The sequence below is a fragment of the Colobus angolensis genome, unplaced genomic scaffold (genome assembly GCF_000951035.1).
Source record: "Colobus angolensis palliatus isolate OR3802 unplaced genomic scaffold, Cang.pa_1.0 Scaffold24, whole genome shotgun sequence".
In the NCBI taxonomy this organism is placed as follows: Eukaryota; Metazoa; Chordata; class Mammalia; order Primates; family Cercopithecidae; genus Colobus; species Colobus angolensis.
Window position 1 is genome coordinate 10,912,626 of NW_012115599.1, and position 14,956 is coordinate 10,927,581.

General features: G+C 43.3%; 1 protein-coding gene across 1 annotated transcript in view; it reads left to right on the forward strand.

The window, feature by feature from the left end:
* The window catches only part of PXT1 (peroxisomal, testis specific 1), a 58,071-nt gene extending 44,775 nt beyond the window's left edge, over window positions 1-13,296 (forward strand). Inside the window, exons 4-5 of the mRNA XM_011945350.1 lie at window positions 3,772-3,902; window positions 12,004-13,296. Of these exons, the coding sequence (XP_011800740.1) occupies window positions 3,772-3,902; window positions 12,004-12,108 (236 nt within the window). The 3' untranslated portion in view covers window positions 12,109-13,296. The remainder of the gene's footprint in view (window positions 1-3,771; window positions 3,903-12,003) is intronic.
* The last annotated feature ends 1,660 nt before the right edge of the window (window positions 13,297-14,956 follow it).

Below are 14,956 nucleotides of genomic sequence, written 5' to 3' on the forward strand. Positions count from 1 at the left end.
CCCACCACCTCGCCCGGCTAGTTTTTTGTGTTTTTAGTAGAGACGGGGTTTCACCGTGTTAGCCAGGATGGTCTCGGTCTCCTGACCTCGTGATCCGCCCGTCTCGGCCTCCCAAAGTGCTGGGATTACAGGCTTGAGCCACCGCGCCTGGCCTTAAAAGGACATTTTCAACAAGACTTGAAAGATGCTTTTCCTGACATCATTTTCTTGGTTCCCTTTTTACCTCTTTGATTTCTTCTCAGTCATTTCTGTGGACTTTTGTTCCTTTGCCTATCTTGTTAACCATCTGTCTTATCCAGAGGTCCTGTCATCACCTGTATAAACTCTCCCTCAATCACGACAACTCTCCTACATTGTTATTGAATAAATGAATGAATGACTCTTAAATCTTTATCTTAAGTTCTACATCCTCTGTGCTCCAAATGTTACCCAAATGCTTGCTAAAATGTCATAAAGGTACCTACGATTTATTTATTTATTTTGAGACAGGGTCTTTCTCTGTCACCCAGGCTGGAGTGCAGTGGCACAATCTCAGCTCACTGTAGCCTCGACCTCCTGGGCTCAAGTGAGCCTCCCACCTCAGCCTCCCGAGTAGCTGGGACCACAGGCGTGTGCCACCATGCCCAGCTAATTTTTTATAGTTTTGGTAGAGATGGGGTTGAGCCATGTTGCCCAGAGTAGTCTCCTGAGCTCAGGCAATCTGCCTGCCTTGGCCTCCCAAAGTGCTGGGATTACAGGTATGAGCCACCATGCCTAGTCGGTACCTAAAATTTATAAATGAACTCAAGTTTTCTTCTTTCTCTTTCTACTGGCCTCCTCTGCCTTCCACACCTGCCCTCTCTCCATCCCATTCTCTGTACAGGCTGATGCTGCCTTTGCCATTTCAATACCTCAAGCCTAAAAAGTGGGAGTTTCCCTTTTCCTCCCTTTCCCTAGCTAATACTAAATCCCAGCCTATTCTGTTTCCTAAATATATAATCTGTTTCCACTATTACATCCCTATTAGTACTGCTTTAGTTCAGGCTCCATGCTAAGGTTAAGTGCATGAGTTTTGCAGCCAGACATACTTGAATTTAAATCCTGGCTCACATTCACTGGCTTTCAAACCCTAGGCAAGTTACTCAACCTCTCTAAACCATCAATCCTCAAACTTGGCTACACATGGGAACCACCTGTGGAGCTTAAAGAAAGTACTGGCCAGGTGCAGTGGTTCATACCTGTAATCCCAGCACTTTGGGAAGCTGAAGTGGGCAGATAATTTGAGGTCAGGAGTTTGAGACCACCCTGGCCAACATGGTGAAAACCCATCTCTACTAATAATACAAAAATCAACTGGACATGGTGGTGCTGAGATAGTACCATTGCTGGGTGATAGAGTGAAACTGTTTCAAAAAAATAAAAGAAAAAGAAAAAGAAAATTACTGATGCTTGGTCCAACTCCAAGGCTCCTGATTTCACTGGAGTGGAAAGAGGCCTGAGCATTGGGAGTTTAAAAAGTCTCCCCTCGGGGAGCTCTCCTTTATCTCTACTGGATAAAGTTGAAGCCTCTTCTTGTGCCTTCCCTATTAGCTTTGTCTCCTATGTCCCTCCCTTTCAACAACAGCACTACTTAGAGTTTATGCATAAAACCTCCCTGTCTGTCACCCCCAAGCCTTTGCTCACCTGATCCTTCTGCCTGGAATGTCCTGTTTGCACTCTCTCAGCTGGCTCTTCCCCAGTCTGTATCTTCTCCAGGCTAATTCTTAGTCATCCTTCATCCTTCAAGACTCAACTCAGATATCACCTACTTCCTTTGGGATGTCTTCCTGACCCATCTGTGCAAACCTCATTCTTACTCTAACATGTTGAATTGTAGTTTGTGTCTCTCCCACTCAACTCTTTCAGTTCAAGGCTGAAAATCAAAAGTTCTCCAATTTTATTGAAATGAAACAGGTTCAACACAACTCTTGCTTTCTCTATGAAGCCATACTTATGTCTACTTTAGCCCAAATTCATTTCCTTCTCTTCTGTAGTCCTAAAGCACTTGGGAATTGTATCATCTCTAACCTGTGGGTTCTAAGTGACTAAAGGACAGAAACCTTGTTGTATTCTTTAGACCTTCCCCAAAGCACCTAACAAATGTTAACTTAGAGTGTTGCTTAAAAACGCTCATTGGTTGCTGGAAGCAAATAAAGTTTGGAGAGCTCATCAAGGAGAGTGCGTAAAAATATTAAATGGGGCTGGGCATAGTGGCTCATTCCTGTAATCCCAGCACTTCGGAAGACAGAGGTGTGAGAATCGCTTGAGCCCAGGAGTTTAAAACCAAGACTAGCCTGGGCAACAAAGCAAGACCCTGTGTCTATAAAAAAAAATATATATATATATATATGTATGTATACACACAGAATTTTTATATGTAGTTATTCAAAATAGATTTTCCATTTTATATATATGCACATACATATGATATATATGTTATATATTATATATATAGTGGAAAAATCTATTTTGAAAAGCTGTAAAGATCTATTACTACTTGTCCAATACAATAGCTACTAACCACATTTGGTTATTAGCACTTGAAATGTGGCTGGTGCAATTGAGGAACTGAATTTTAAGTTTTAATTAATTTTAATTAATTTAAATTTGAAAACTGATAATTGACTTAATTGTTGGAGCCCTTTTAAGTATGTTTGAAATGACCTGGATATGTGAATCTTTTTTTTTTTTTTTTTTGAGGCAGGGTCTTGCTCTGTTGGTCAGGCTGGAGTGCAATGGTGTGATCATAGCTGGCTCCAGCCTCCCCTCCTGGGGTCAAGCAATTCTTCCATGTCAGCCTCAGTCGAGTAGGTGGGACTACAGGTGTCAGTCACCACGCACAGCTAATTTTTTAAATTTTTGTAGAGATAAGGTCTCACTATGTTGCTCTGGCTGGTCTGAAATTCCTGGGCTCAAGTGATCCTCCCAGTTTGGCCTCCCAAAGTTTTGGGATTATAGATGTGAGCCATGGCGTCTGGCCTGAATCTATTTTTTAAACTGTCAACTTCATGAAATCTAAGTATAGATCAAGATTTTCCAGTGAAAAGTTAGCATCTAAATTGAAATGTCCTGTAAGTACAAAATAAACACTGAATTTCAAGGACTTAGGTATAATTTTAAAATGCAAAATACATCATTAATCATTTTATATTGATTAATGTTATAATTATGATATTTTGGATATATTGATTTAGGTAAAATAAATTACTAAAATTAATTTTACCTGATTTTACTACTAGAAAATTTAAAATTACATGTGTGGCTTGAATTATATTTCTATTGGAGGGAGCTGATCTATTCCAATAGATAGGCTTTACTTTTTGATAATTATTATAAGAACTGAATTTCAACTCTCTCTCTTTTTTTTTTTTTTTTTTTCTGAGATGGAGTTTTGCTCTTATCACCCAGACTGGAGTGCAATGGTGCAATCTTGGCTCACTGCAACCTCTGCCTCCTGGGTTCAAGTGATTTTCCTGCCTCAGCCTCCCGAGTAGCAGGGATTACAGGTGCCCGCCACCATGTCCAGCTAATTTTTTGTATTTTTAGTAGAGATTGGGTTTCACTGTGTTGACCAGGCTGGTCTTGAACTCTTGACCTCAAGTGATCCACCCACCTTGGCCTCCTAAAATGCTGGGATTACAGGCATGAGTCATTGCACCCAGCCAACCCTCTCATTTTCTAAGACAGTTTTTAGTAACTAGTGGTGATTTTACAGATAGTTAAGTGGGATTATCTCTTTTTTTCTCAATGCAGATCATAATCTACCTTCTCAGCCCAAGGAGCATAGCATTGGTCAGAAGCATCAGCAGGAGGAAATAATTCACAAGTTGGCCATGCAGCTGAGACACATTGGGGACAGTATTGATCATAGGATGGTTCACGAGGTGAGGCTTCAGTTTCCCCAGCCAGGGCCTGTCAGGTAGGAGGAAAGAGCAAACAAAACCACAGCTGCCAAGTGTCTGAGATGCCCAGGGATTATCAGAATTAATGGATTAGTACTGTCTGGATTACCAAATATTAGATCTAAACATTGTGAACCTGAGCCAAAGCTGACATTTAATCTCATACTTGCTACTCAGACTGTGGTCTGTGGACTGGCAGCATCAGCATCACTTGGTTAGATGTGTAAGATCTGAGACTCCAGCCCACACAGTCAGAATCAGAATCTACCTTTTTACGCATTCCTCGGGATTTGTGTGATCACATGCGCTCTGTGACAGACGGGGTGGCGGACCCCTCAGAGCCCAGTTTCTTGCTCTTAGATTCAACTACCCTGTGAAGCTTTCTTGGTGCAGCTTCCACCATGCTGTCCTCCACCATGCATGCCACAGGGAGTGCCGTGTCCTCTTTTATACTCAGGTCCAAATGTGGACAACACACAGCCTTTTCCTCAGATAAAGCATCCTGGAGACAAAACGTGGATAGAAGATCCCAACAATAATGCTATAAAGGCAAGAGGGGGCCAGGTGCGGTGGCTCATGCCTGTAATACCAGCACTTTGGCAGGCCAAGGTGGGCAGATCACTTGAGGTCAGGAGTTCGATACCAGCCTGGCCAACATGGTGAAACCCTGTCTCTACTGAAAAACACAAAAATTAGTCAGGCATGATGGCACACACCTATAGTCCCAGCTACTCGGGAGGCTGAGGCAGGAGACTCTCTTAAACCTGGGAGGCAGTGGTTGCAGTGAGCTGAGATTGTGCCACTGCACTCCAGCCTAGGTGACAGAGTGAGACTCTGTCCCAAAAAATAGAATAAAATAAAATAAAGCAAGAGAGAAATAAAGAGAAAATAAACATAGAGAACATAGGCAATCAAATAAACTATTTGATAGGCCAATTTCATTCCAACAAATATTTATTGAATGCCAGACTCAGTTCCAGGCATTGGTGGCTACAGCAGTGAGCAGCAGTCTCATAGAAATGATGTGGGGAGGGAGCAGATAACAAGGCAGATGAACAGTAAACAGCCAAGTCAGACAGGGATGCGAACTCCAAGCAGGATCAGGGCACACTGATTGATGGAGAGTGACTTCCGATAGGCTATCAGGGAAGGCGTCTCTGGGAAGGTGATATTTAAACAGAGACTGAAAATGAGGGAGCTAGCCATGGGAACACCTGGAGTGGGGAAGTGTTCCAGGCAGAGGGAACAGCCAGTGCAAAGCCTGGCCCCACCAGTCTACTTTGTGTCTCTGTGGATTTGTCTGTTCTGGACATTTTACGTAAGTGGAGTAACACAATATGGAACTTTGTGTATGGCTTCTTTCACTTAACATACTTTTTTCAAGGCTTATCCACGTTGTAGCATGTATCAGTATTTTACTTCTTTTTACAGTTGAATATTCTATTATACAGATATACCACATTTTGCTTATCCATTCACCAGTGGTTGGACATTTGGGTTGTTTCCACTTTGTGGCTGTTATGAATAATGATGCTATGAACATTTGTATATAAGTTTTTGTGTAGACATGTTTTTAATTCTTTTGGGTACATACCTAGGAATGGAATTGCTGGGTCATGTGACATCTCTATGTTTCACTTTTTGAGGAACTTTCAGACTGTTTTCCAAGGTGGTTACACTATTATACACTGTGGTCTACCAGCAGAGTATGAGGGTTCCAGTTTCTTCATATCTTTGCCAACATTTGTTATTAACTATCTTTTTGATTATAGCCATCTTAGTGGGTATGAAGTGTATCTCATTATGTTTTTGATTTGCATTTCCCTGATGAATAATATGCATCTTTACATATGCTTATTGGTTATTTTTCTCTTTGAAGAAATGTCTATTCATATCCTTGCCCATTTATAATTGACTACTTATCTTTTTATCATTATATGAGTCTTTTTTTTTTTTTTTGAGACAGGTTCTTGCTCTGTTGCCTAGTCTGGAGTGCAGTGCTGTGATCATAGCTCACACAGCCTTGAACTCCTGGGTTCAATTGATCCTCCCACCTCAGCCTCCTGAGTTGTTGGGACCACAGGCATGTGCCACCACACCTGGCTAATTTTTTAATTTTTATTTTATTTTATTTTTTTGTAGAGACAGGGCCTCACTATGTTGCCCAGGCTGGTCCTGGATTCCTGGGCTCAAATGATCTTCCTGCCTTGGCCTAGGAGTCATTTGTATATTCTGGATTTAAGTTTCTTATCAGATATATGATTTGCAAATATTATATCCCATTCTGTAGGTTGTCCTTTTACTTCATTGATAGTGTTCTTTGAAGTACAAAAATTTTAAATTTTGATGAAGTTCAATTTATCTACTTTTCTTTTTGTTGCTAGTGCTTTTGCTTTGGGTGTCACATTTATGTTTTCCTCTAAAGGCTTTTAGTTTTAGTTGTTAAATTTAGGTCTTTGATCCATTTGAAATTAATTTTTACGTACATTTTAGTTAAGAGTCTATCTTCATTTTTTTGCATATGGGTATCCTGTTGTCCCAACACCATTTGGATTTTGTTGTTGTTTGTTTATTTGTTTGAGGCGGGGTCTTGTTATGCTGCCCAGACTGGCTTCAAACTCCTGGGCTCAAGAGATCCTCCCACCTCAACCTCCTGAGTAGCTGGGACTATAGGTACATCTCACTGTGTCTGGAGTGCCATTTGTTGAAAAGACGATTGTTTCCCTATAAATTGTTTTGGTGTTATGGGATCTTTGGGGTGCAATTTTCTGGCTGGAAATCTCTGTGGCCACGGCATCTTTTCCCCAAGTTCTTGTCCTGCATCCAGGAAGAATGAGGTACGCAGACAAGTGAAGGGTAAACAAGACAAAGATGAGCTTTATTGAGTGTTACAACAGCTCAGAGGAGATCCACAGTGGGTAGCTCCTCTCTGTAGGCAGGTTATCCATTGAGTGTTCAGTTCTTAGCAGAGAGGAGGCCCTGGAGAGAGTAGCTCCTCTTTGCAACTCATCCTCCCAATGTCTGCAGCTCTCAGTGGAGAGGCAGCCCTAGAGAGGGTGGCTCCTCTCTGCCAGCAGGTCATCTCTGCAGCTGTTAGCAGAGAGAGCAGTTCCTCTCTGCAACTTGTTGTTCCCTCATCTCCAGCTGTCAGCAGAGAGGGTAGCTTCTCTCTGCAGCTGATCATCCCATTGTCTCTCTACCCTCTTTGTCCTGAGGACATCATCTGCCCTGCTCTGGCTGAGCCCAAGGCTTTTATGGACCTCAGAGGGGAGGCAGTGCATGCTGATTGGTCCAAGGGGGGCCATGGGTGGGCCTGGAAGGGGCACCACCAGTCCTCACTCTGGTGCACAGGACTGGCAGCCTAGCCCCCAGCCTTTAGACCCTCCCTGACCTGAAGGTGGGGTCTCACTGGGGACCCACTCCCTTCCACCCAGGAATCAATCTGCCTCCGGCGCCATGAGGGACTTGGCCCCAACCCCTACTCAGAGATTGGAGCAGGCTCTGGGAGCAGAGAGAGGCCAGGCAGTGGGAGCAGACACCCCTGAGCCTTCAGGGGTAGGGGTAGGTCCTTCCTGGGGCCCCCAAGGGTGCAGGCTGCAGAAATACCTGGGTCCTGCAACTGGGAGGGTGGCCAGAGTGTCTCCCAGGGAGCTCCTGCCCCAACTCAGAAGGGGTGGGGCTCCCACTGGCTCCATGGAGCATGCGGCCCAAGCTGCACCTTCCTGCTGCAGCCAGCATGAGGGCAGCAGCCATTGCCATCCTCGGCACCCTTGTTGAAAACCAATGGGCTGTAAATATGAGAGTTTCTTTCTGTACTCTCAATTCTGTTTCACTGATCTGTATAGCTATCCTTATGCCTGCTCCAGCTTTTCTTGCGGGACTTTACAAAGCTAGTTTCGACCTAGACATTTGTTCTGTACTATAAACCTATAAACTTGCACTTTAGAATACCTTTTTTGTTATTGTTTTGAGACAGGGTCCCACTCTGTTGCCCAATTTGGAGTGCAGTGGCACTATCTCACTGTAGCCTCAACTTCCCAGGTTCAAGGAATCCTCCCACCTAGGCCTCCAGAGTAGCTGGGACCACAGTTGCCCACCACCACACCTGGCTAATTTTTTTGTAGAGATAGGATTTTACCACGTTGCCCAGCCTGGTCTCAAACTCCTGGGCTCAAGTAATCTGTCTGTGTCGGCCTCCCAAAGTGCTAGGATTATAGGCATGAGCCACTGCACTCAGCCTAGAACACCTTTAAAAAGACCACAACACATTTAAAAAATAATAGTTTGAAAAATTCCAGCCGAGTGTGGTGGCCACAGCCCCAGCTACTTGGGAGGCCGAGGTGGGAGGATCGCTTGAGCCTGTGAGGTCAAGACTGCAGTAAGCTGTGATCGTGCCACTGCACTCCAGCCTGGGTAACAGAGTGAGACCCTGCCTCAAAAAAAAAAAAAACTCCTTCTAAGTTTGGCTCTGAAATGCTGAAGGCTTTGCTGCTTCGAAGTTGGAATCAAGGAAATTAACATAATTTCAAGTCTGGCGTGGTAACTTTCTTTCATATATAGTCATCATTTATTTACCTTTTGTACTCTGTTTAATCAAGCAGTCACATCGATTCTCTAGATGCCTTCCTGCCATTGATGTATTTAAAGAAACTTTTATTCTTGCTCTTGGAACTGCCTATCAAGCAGGTCATCAAGTTATATTTTTATCTGCTAAATGGATTGTTGTTGAGCTGCCAAATTTTTTGCTCTCTTGTTCTTTTTACTTAAGCAAGTGCTCTGTCTTTTTCAAAAGTGTTCTGTTTCTCAAAATAACATCTTTTAGTCTGGGCACAGTGGCTCACACCTGTAATCCCAGCACGTTAGGAGGCTGAGGCCAGGAGTTTGAGACCAGCCTGGGCAACATAGTGAGACCCTGTCTCTACAAAACAATTTTTTGAAAAATTAGCCAGGTGTGGTGGTGTGTGCCTGTAGTCCAGCTACTTGGGAGGCTGAAGTGGGAGGATTGCTTGAGCCCAGGAATTCGAGGCCATAGTGAGCTATGATTGTGTCACTGCACTTCAACATGGGTGACAGAGAGAGACCCTGAATCTGAAAAAGAAAAAAAAATCTTCTATTTTGCCACTGAGTTGTGTGGGGTTTTGGTTCAAGTATGTTTTTTTTTTAATCCAGTTTTTTTTTTTTTTTTTTTTAAAAGCCTGGGACATATACTTTTTCTAGATATAAAGCATGTTTTAAAATAGTTAGGCTTCTCATCACTTTTAGAATTTTAAATATGCCTTTGAAATTTTTCTCTCCTTCTGGGTTCTGGAAACTGCTCCCTCCCTGTCCTTATGCCCCTAGGAGTGGTGACAACTCTGTTGTCACTGGGTCTTGGTACTGCCCCATCCTCTGTGGTTTCTCCACACCTTTGTAGAGTCTCTCTATTTAACTCACCTTGAGTTAGCCTAATTTGGGTGTGCCATCTGTTTCCTCTGGGAATCTGACTGATGTCATAATGCATAGGGAATTTCTCAGTTTGTTAGAAAGAAGGGAGGGAAACAAACATTTATTAAAATTTTTTCCAGGTACCTTTTGAGACACTTTTTCATGTTTCATTTCATTCTCCCAGTAACCCTATGAACTGCTGTCACAGGTATTTCAGGAGAAGCAGTGGAGTTTCAGAGAGATTACAAAACTTATCAAAGGGCACTTAGCTTCTAAGTGACAAGACTGGAATTTACATATATGAGCATCCGACTCAGTGTTCTATACTTTTTCTTGTCTGACATGCTGAAAGGAAACTCATTCCATTTTCCTAGCTGATATCAACCATAAGAGGGGGAGAAAATCCTTTAATGATTTTCAGTTGCTAGCAGGACAAAGTCTAAGTTCCTTAGCCTACTGCTAATGGTTTTCCATTCCTTCCTCCATTCATTTCTTCAACTTTTATTGAGCACCTACTGTATGTCAGGCTCTGTTTAAGTACTGGAGATATGGGAGTGATCAAAGAGACAGTATTCCTGGTCTCACGGAGTTTGTAAGGGAGACAAACAGTATCTACACAAATAAAGTAGGTAGTTTATCCGATAGTGATACATGCTTTGGAGAAAAGTAAAGCAAGGAAAGGGATAAGGAGTGTTGGGGTTTGCAATTTTAAGTAGAGATGTTAAGGGAAGGCCTCACTGAGAAGGTGACTTTGTTTTATTTTATTTTATTTTATTTTATTTATTTTATTTTGAGACATAGTCTCACTCTGTCATCCAGGCTGGAATGCCATGGCACAAAGTCATCACTGCAACCTCTGCCTCCTAGGTGCAAGCAATTATCACGCCTCAGCCTCCTGAGTAGCTGGGAGTATAGGCATGCCACCACACTGGCTATTTTTGTATTTTTAGTACAGGGGTGTTTCACCATGTTGGCCAGGCTGGTCTCAAACTCCTGGGCTCAAGTGCTCTACCAGCCTCGGCCTCCCAAAGTGATTACAGGCGTGAGCCATAAAGAAGGTGACTTCTGAGGAAAACCTTGAAAGAAGCATGGGACTGAGCTGTGGGTATTGGGGAGGAGGCAGAAGATTGGAGGCAGGAGGACAGCAAAGCCCCTGGGGCAGGAATGCATCTCGTGTGTTTGAAGAATGGCAAGGAGGCCAGTGTGGCTGAAGCTGAGTGAGGGAGAAAGTCATAAAAGATATGGTCAGGGCCAGGCATGGTGGCTCACGCCTATAATCCTGGCACTTTGGGAGGCCGAGGAGGGCGGATCACCTGAGGTTGGGAGTTCGAGACTAACCTGACCAACATGGAAAAACCCTGTCTCTACTAAAAATACAAAAAAAATTAGCTAGGCTTGGTGGTTCATGCCTGTAATCCTGGCTACACAGGAGGCTGAGGCAGGAGAATCGCTTAAACCTGGGAGGTGGAGGTTGTGGTGAGCGAGAGTGCGACATTGCACTCCAGCCTGGGCTACAAGAGTGAAAATCCATCTGAAAAAAAAAAAATATATATATATATATATATATATGTATATATGGTCAGAAGGGTGGGTGGTGGGCAGATTAGGTACAGCCTTGAGGTCACTACAAGGGCTTTTTTTCTAGTGAGGTGGCGCCATTGGAGGGCACTGAGCCGAGGAGCCACATTTCAACAGTCCACAGAGGGAGCTGTGCTCAGGGGGCAGGCAGGGGGAGCATTTGTGTCTGACCCACAGTCTTTTTCTGATGTTCTGACATAAACAGTTGTTACTTTCTGCTCCAAAGTACTTAATATTCACCTCACCTCTTTGCCCATCTAAGTCCTAGACATTATTAATTACGGTTATTATTTTTATTATTATTGAGACATGATCTCCCTCTGTTGCCCAGGCTGGAGTGCTGTGGCACAATCACAGCTCACTGCAGCCTCGACCTCCCAGGCACAGGTGATCCTCCCCACTCAGCCTCCTGAGTAGCTGGGACTACAGGTGTGTGCCACCACGTCTGGCTAATTTTTTCTAGAAATGAGGTTTCACCATGTTGCCCAGGCTGGTCTCAAACTCCTGAGCTCAAGCCATTCACCTGCCTTGGCCTCCCAAAGTGCTGGGACTACAGGTGGGAGCCACCATGCCCAGTCTTCTCTCTATTCTTCTAGCCTCAAGGCAAATTTGCTTACCCCTTTGAGAGGACTAAGAAAGTGTTTTGGGAAGCCAGGGGAATAGGTTATCAGCCCTGAAAAGAGTGTCCCAGTTTGCTGATGAGCCCCAATTTGTTGAGACCAGCCTAGGCAACATAGTGAGACCCTGTCTGCACAAAATATTTTTTAAAATTAGCCAGATGTGATGGCATGCATCTGTGGTCCTAGATACCGGGGAGGCCGAGGTGGGAGAATCTCTTGAGCCCAGAAGTTTGAAGCCAGATGGGAAAGATGGTCAGATAGGCAAACTTCCAAGGCAATGTGAGGATATGGCCACATGGAAGGTGCTGTCCTTCAGCTCATACAATTCATAAAGCAACCCAAGAAGCTTGTTTGCAGCATGGATTGAATTAATATTTTCCATTGTGTTGAATTTTTAACTTTGGATTATTCTATCACTTAAAAACAAAACCTTTCTCTCTGTCTCTCTTTTTTTCAAATAGGATCTTCAACAGGATGTCAGAGATGCACTAGATGGTTTTGTCTTCTTTTTCTTTAGAAGAGTTCAGGTGTTGTTGCATTTTTTCTGGAACAACCACTTGCTGTAAAAGGAAAGTAAAGGTCAAGTTCTGCTTTCTTTTTACCCTCTGAGAAACATGAATCCCACTGGGACAGACGGGAAGAACACCCTTCTTCGTCTCCCATCACTATTGGTCTACACCTGGTTTGTTGAAGAACTGCAGGCTCACGAGCCATTCGTCTCTTCGGAGGAACTAGCTATGAGATGTCTGCGATCACGTCATGGTAAAGCCCAAGGAGTAAACCCCAGGAAGCCTTGCTGCCCAGAAAATGCCAGTGCTGTGGATGGTCCCAGGGCTCCTTGTGAGGAAACCTTGAACATTTCCTTCCAGGAATGAAAGAGAATCTCGTCCTCAAACTAAAGGTCACAGAAATGGGCACTTTCTCCTGGGCCACTCCCTGGGCACCATGCCCTCTGGTGACCTGTTGGCTCCACTCTCCTTACTCATGTCCAGATCTGCAGTGCCAGCTTCTCCTTCTCAGTGACATGTCACCTCCCTGCCCCAGTCCTGGCTCCAACCCTCTCTGGAAAATCGAAGTGAAACATTTGTCTCTAATAGTCAAATCCAACATATGGTTCATCTCATCTACCTTCCCATTTCCATGCCTAGAGGCCCCACGACTACCACTAGCACCATTGAGTGTTTCCTTCTCAGGCTCTGATTCTACAACATTTACGTTCTTGTCTCACCTTTGATCCTCTTACTCCTCTGTGACCCCCTTCAGGTCTTCCTTCAGCACTCCAGTGTTTTCCCGTACCACTCGACCCTGCTCCAAGGTGTCTTTCCCTGCTCTGCCATCCTCTTTTAGGCTTGCCTGCTTAAAATTGGGAGTGCTTAGTCCTTGGCCAACAGTCCTGCCTTCTAGAAAAGTGTAAGACCTGGAAGAGTTATGAATCCATCACAAGGCAAAAACTTCTCTGTTCCTATTGCTGGATGGTTTTGCTGTTATTGGTTGGTGGGCCCTTTGCCTGTTGAATGTATTTCACTCATTCTCTCCTGCATGCTTTTACGCAGTTCTTTCACCTCCATTCTTCTCCTTTTACGTTTTTGTCTACCTCATAGTCCCTCTCTCCCCTCCTTTAAAATAATTATAAATATTAAAAAAGTTTGTTGTTATAAATTAAAAGTTTATGTATATATCTTGAGCTCTTCATAGTGGTGTTATTTTTAAAAATTCTAAAAAAGAAATAAATAGTTATTTTATTGAGCATGAAACCCCTGTGCATATTTCTTTCTTGAAGGAGGAACCCCATGGCAGGATCTAGCCACTTATTCTTGCTCAGATTGGTTTGTAGACTTTGATTATACATACCATCAACTTTGTCCTTCCAAAGGGAAATGTCTCCATTTTTAGTCTGTCTCAGGCAGTGCCTATTTATTTCTATTATTACTTAGGTTCTGGCAGACTAACCCTAAAACTTTCTTTTTAAAATTTATTTTGAATAGGTTTTTATTTATATGATTCAAAAATCAAAACAAGGCCGGGCACAGTGGCTCATGCCTGTAATCCCAGCACTTTGGGAGGCCGAGGTGGGCAGATGACAAGGTCATGAGATCGAGACCATCGTGGCCAACATGGTGAAACCCCGTCTCTACTAAAAATACAAAAATTAGCTGGGTGCGGTGGCACACGCCTGTAGTCCCAGCTACTCAGGAGGCTGAGGCAGAACTGCTTGAACCCAGGAGGCGGCAGTTGCAGTGAGCCAAGGTGATACCACTGCACTCCAGGCTGGCGACAGAGTGAGACTCCGTCTTAGAAAAAAAAAAAAATCACAACAATATGAAAAGGTTTGCAACAAAAACCCTTTCTCTTATTTTCTACTCTAAATTCCAGTTATGCTTTTTAGTTTTTATGTATTCTTCCAGAGGTTCTTTGTATAAACACTAGTTAATACATACATATATACGCACACACATATACACACATATATTTACATACAAGAGGTAGTGTGTAATACACACTGTTTCGTACCTTGATTTTTTTACTTAGCATGGGTGGTCAGGCACTGTTCTGGGTGTTTTACAAATGTTAACTTACTTATTCATAACAACCTTATGAGACAGGTATTATTATTTGCTCTTTTTCACTGTTAAAAAATTGAGGCAGTAGTTAGTAGAGGGAGGCAGTAGAGGGATTAACAAACTTGCTCAAGGGCACACAGCCAGCAAATGACATGGTTGGGATTCCAAACCAGGCAGGTGTTCCTAAGTCTAGATTATTATCCACTATGCCATACTGCCTCTTGGAGAGCGAGCTGAGGTGGGAGATCACTGGAGCCCAGGAGTTGGAGGTTAAGGTGAGCTTTGATGGTACCACTGCACTCCAGCCTGGGTGACAGAGTGAGACCCTGTCTCTAAAAAAAAAAAAAAAAAAAAAAAAAACAAAAAAAAAAGGAAAATTAAAATTGAAACAAAACAAATGAATGCACATTACTTTATCAAGCCTCCTTTTATGGACACCTTGAGTTATTTCTCATACTTTGCTATTATAAACCACAAAGAAATTTGTAACTATGTATACTTTGGATATTTGTTGAATAAATTTCTGGTGGGCAGATTGCTGGGTGAAAGGAAAATGCATTTGTAACTTTGCCAGACCCTGCCGTGGGGCTGCACCACTTTAAACTCCCAGTGGAGTGCCTATTCCTCTCAGCCTTTCCAGCAGATTATGTTATTAAACTTTTAAATTTTTGCCAAATTTACGGGTAAAAATTTTTATCTCAGAATAACTTTAATTTGCACATTGGAAATAGTGAGTTCACCTGAGCATCTTTTTCTTTCTCTGCTGCCCAGGCTGGAGTGCAGTGGCACAATCATGGCTCACTGCAGCCTCCAACTCTCAGGCTCAAGCGATCTTCCAACCTCAGCCTCCTGA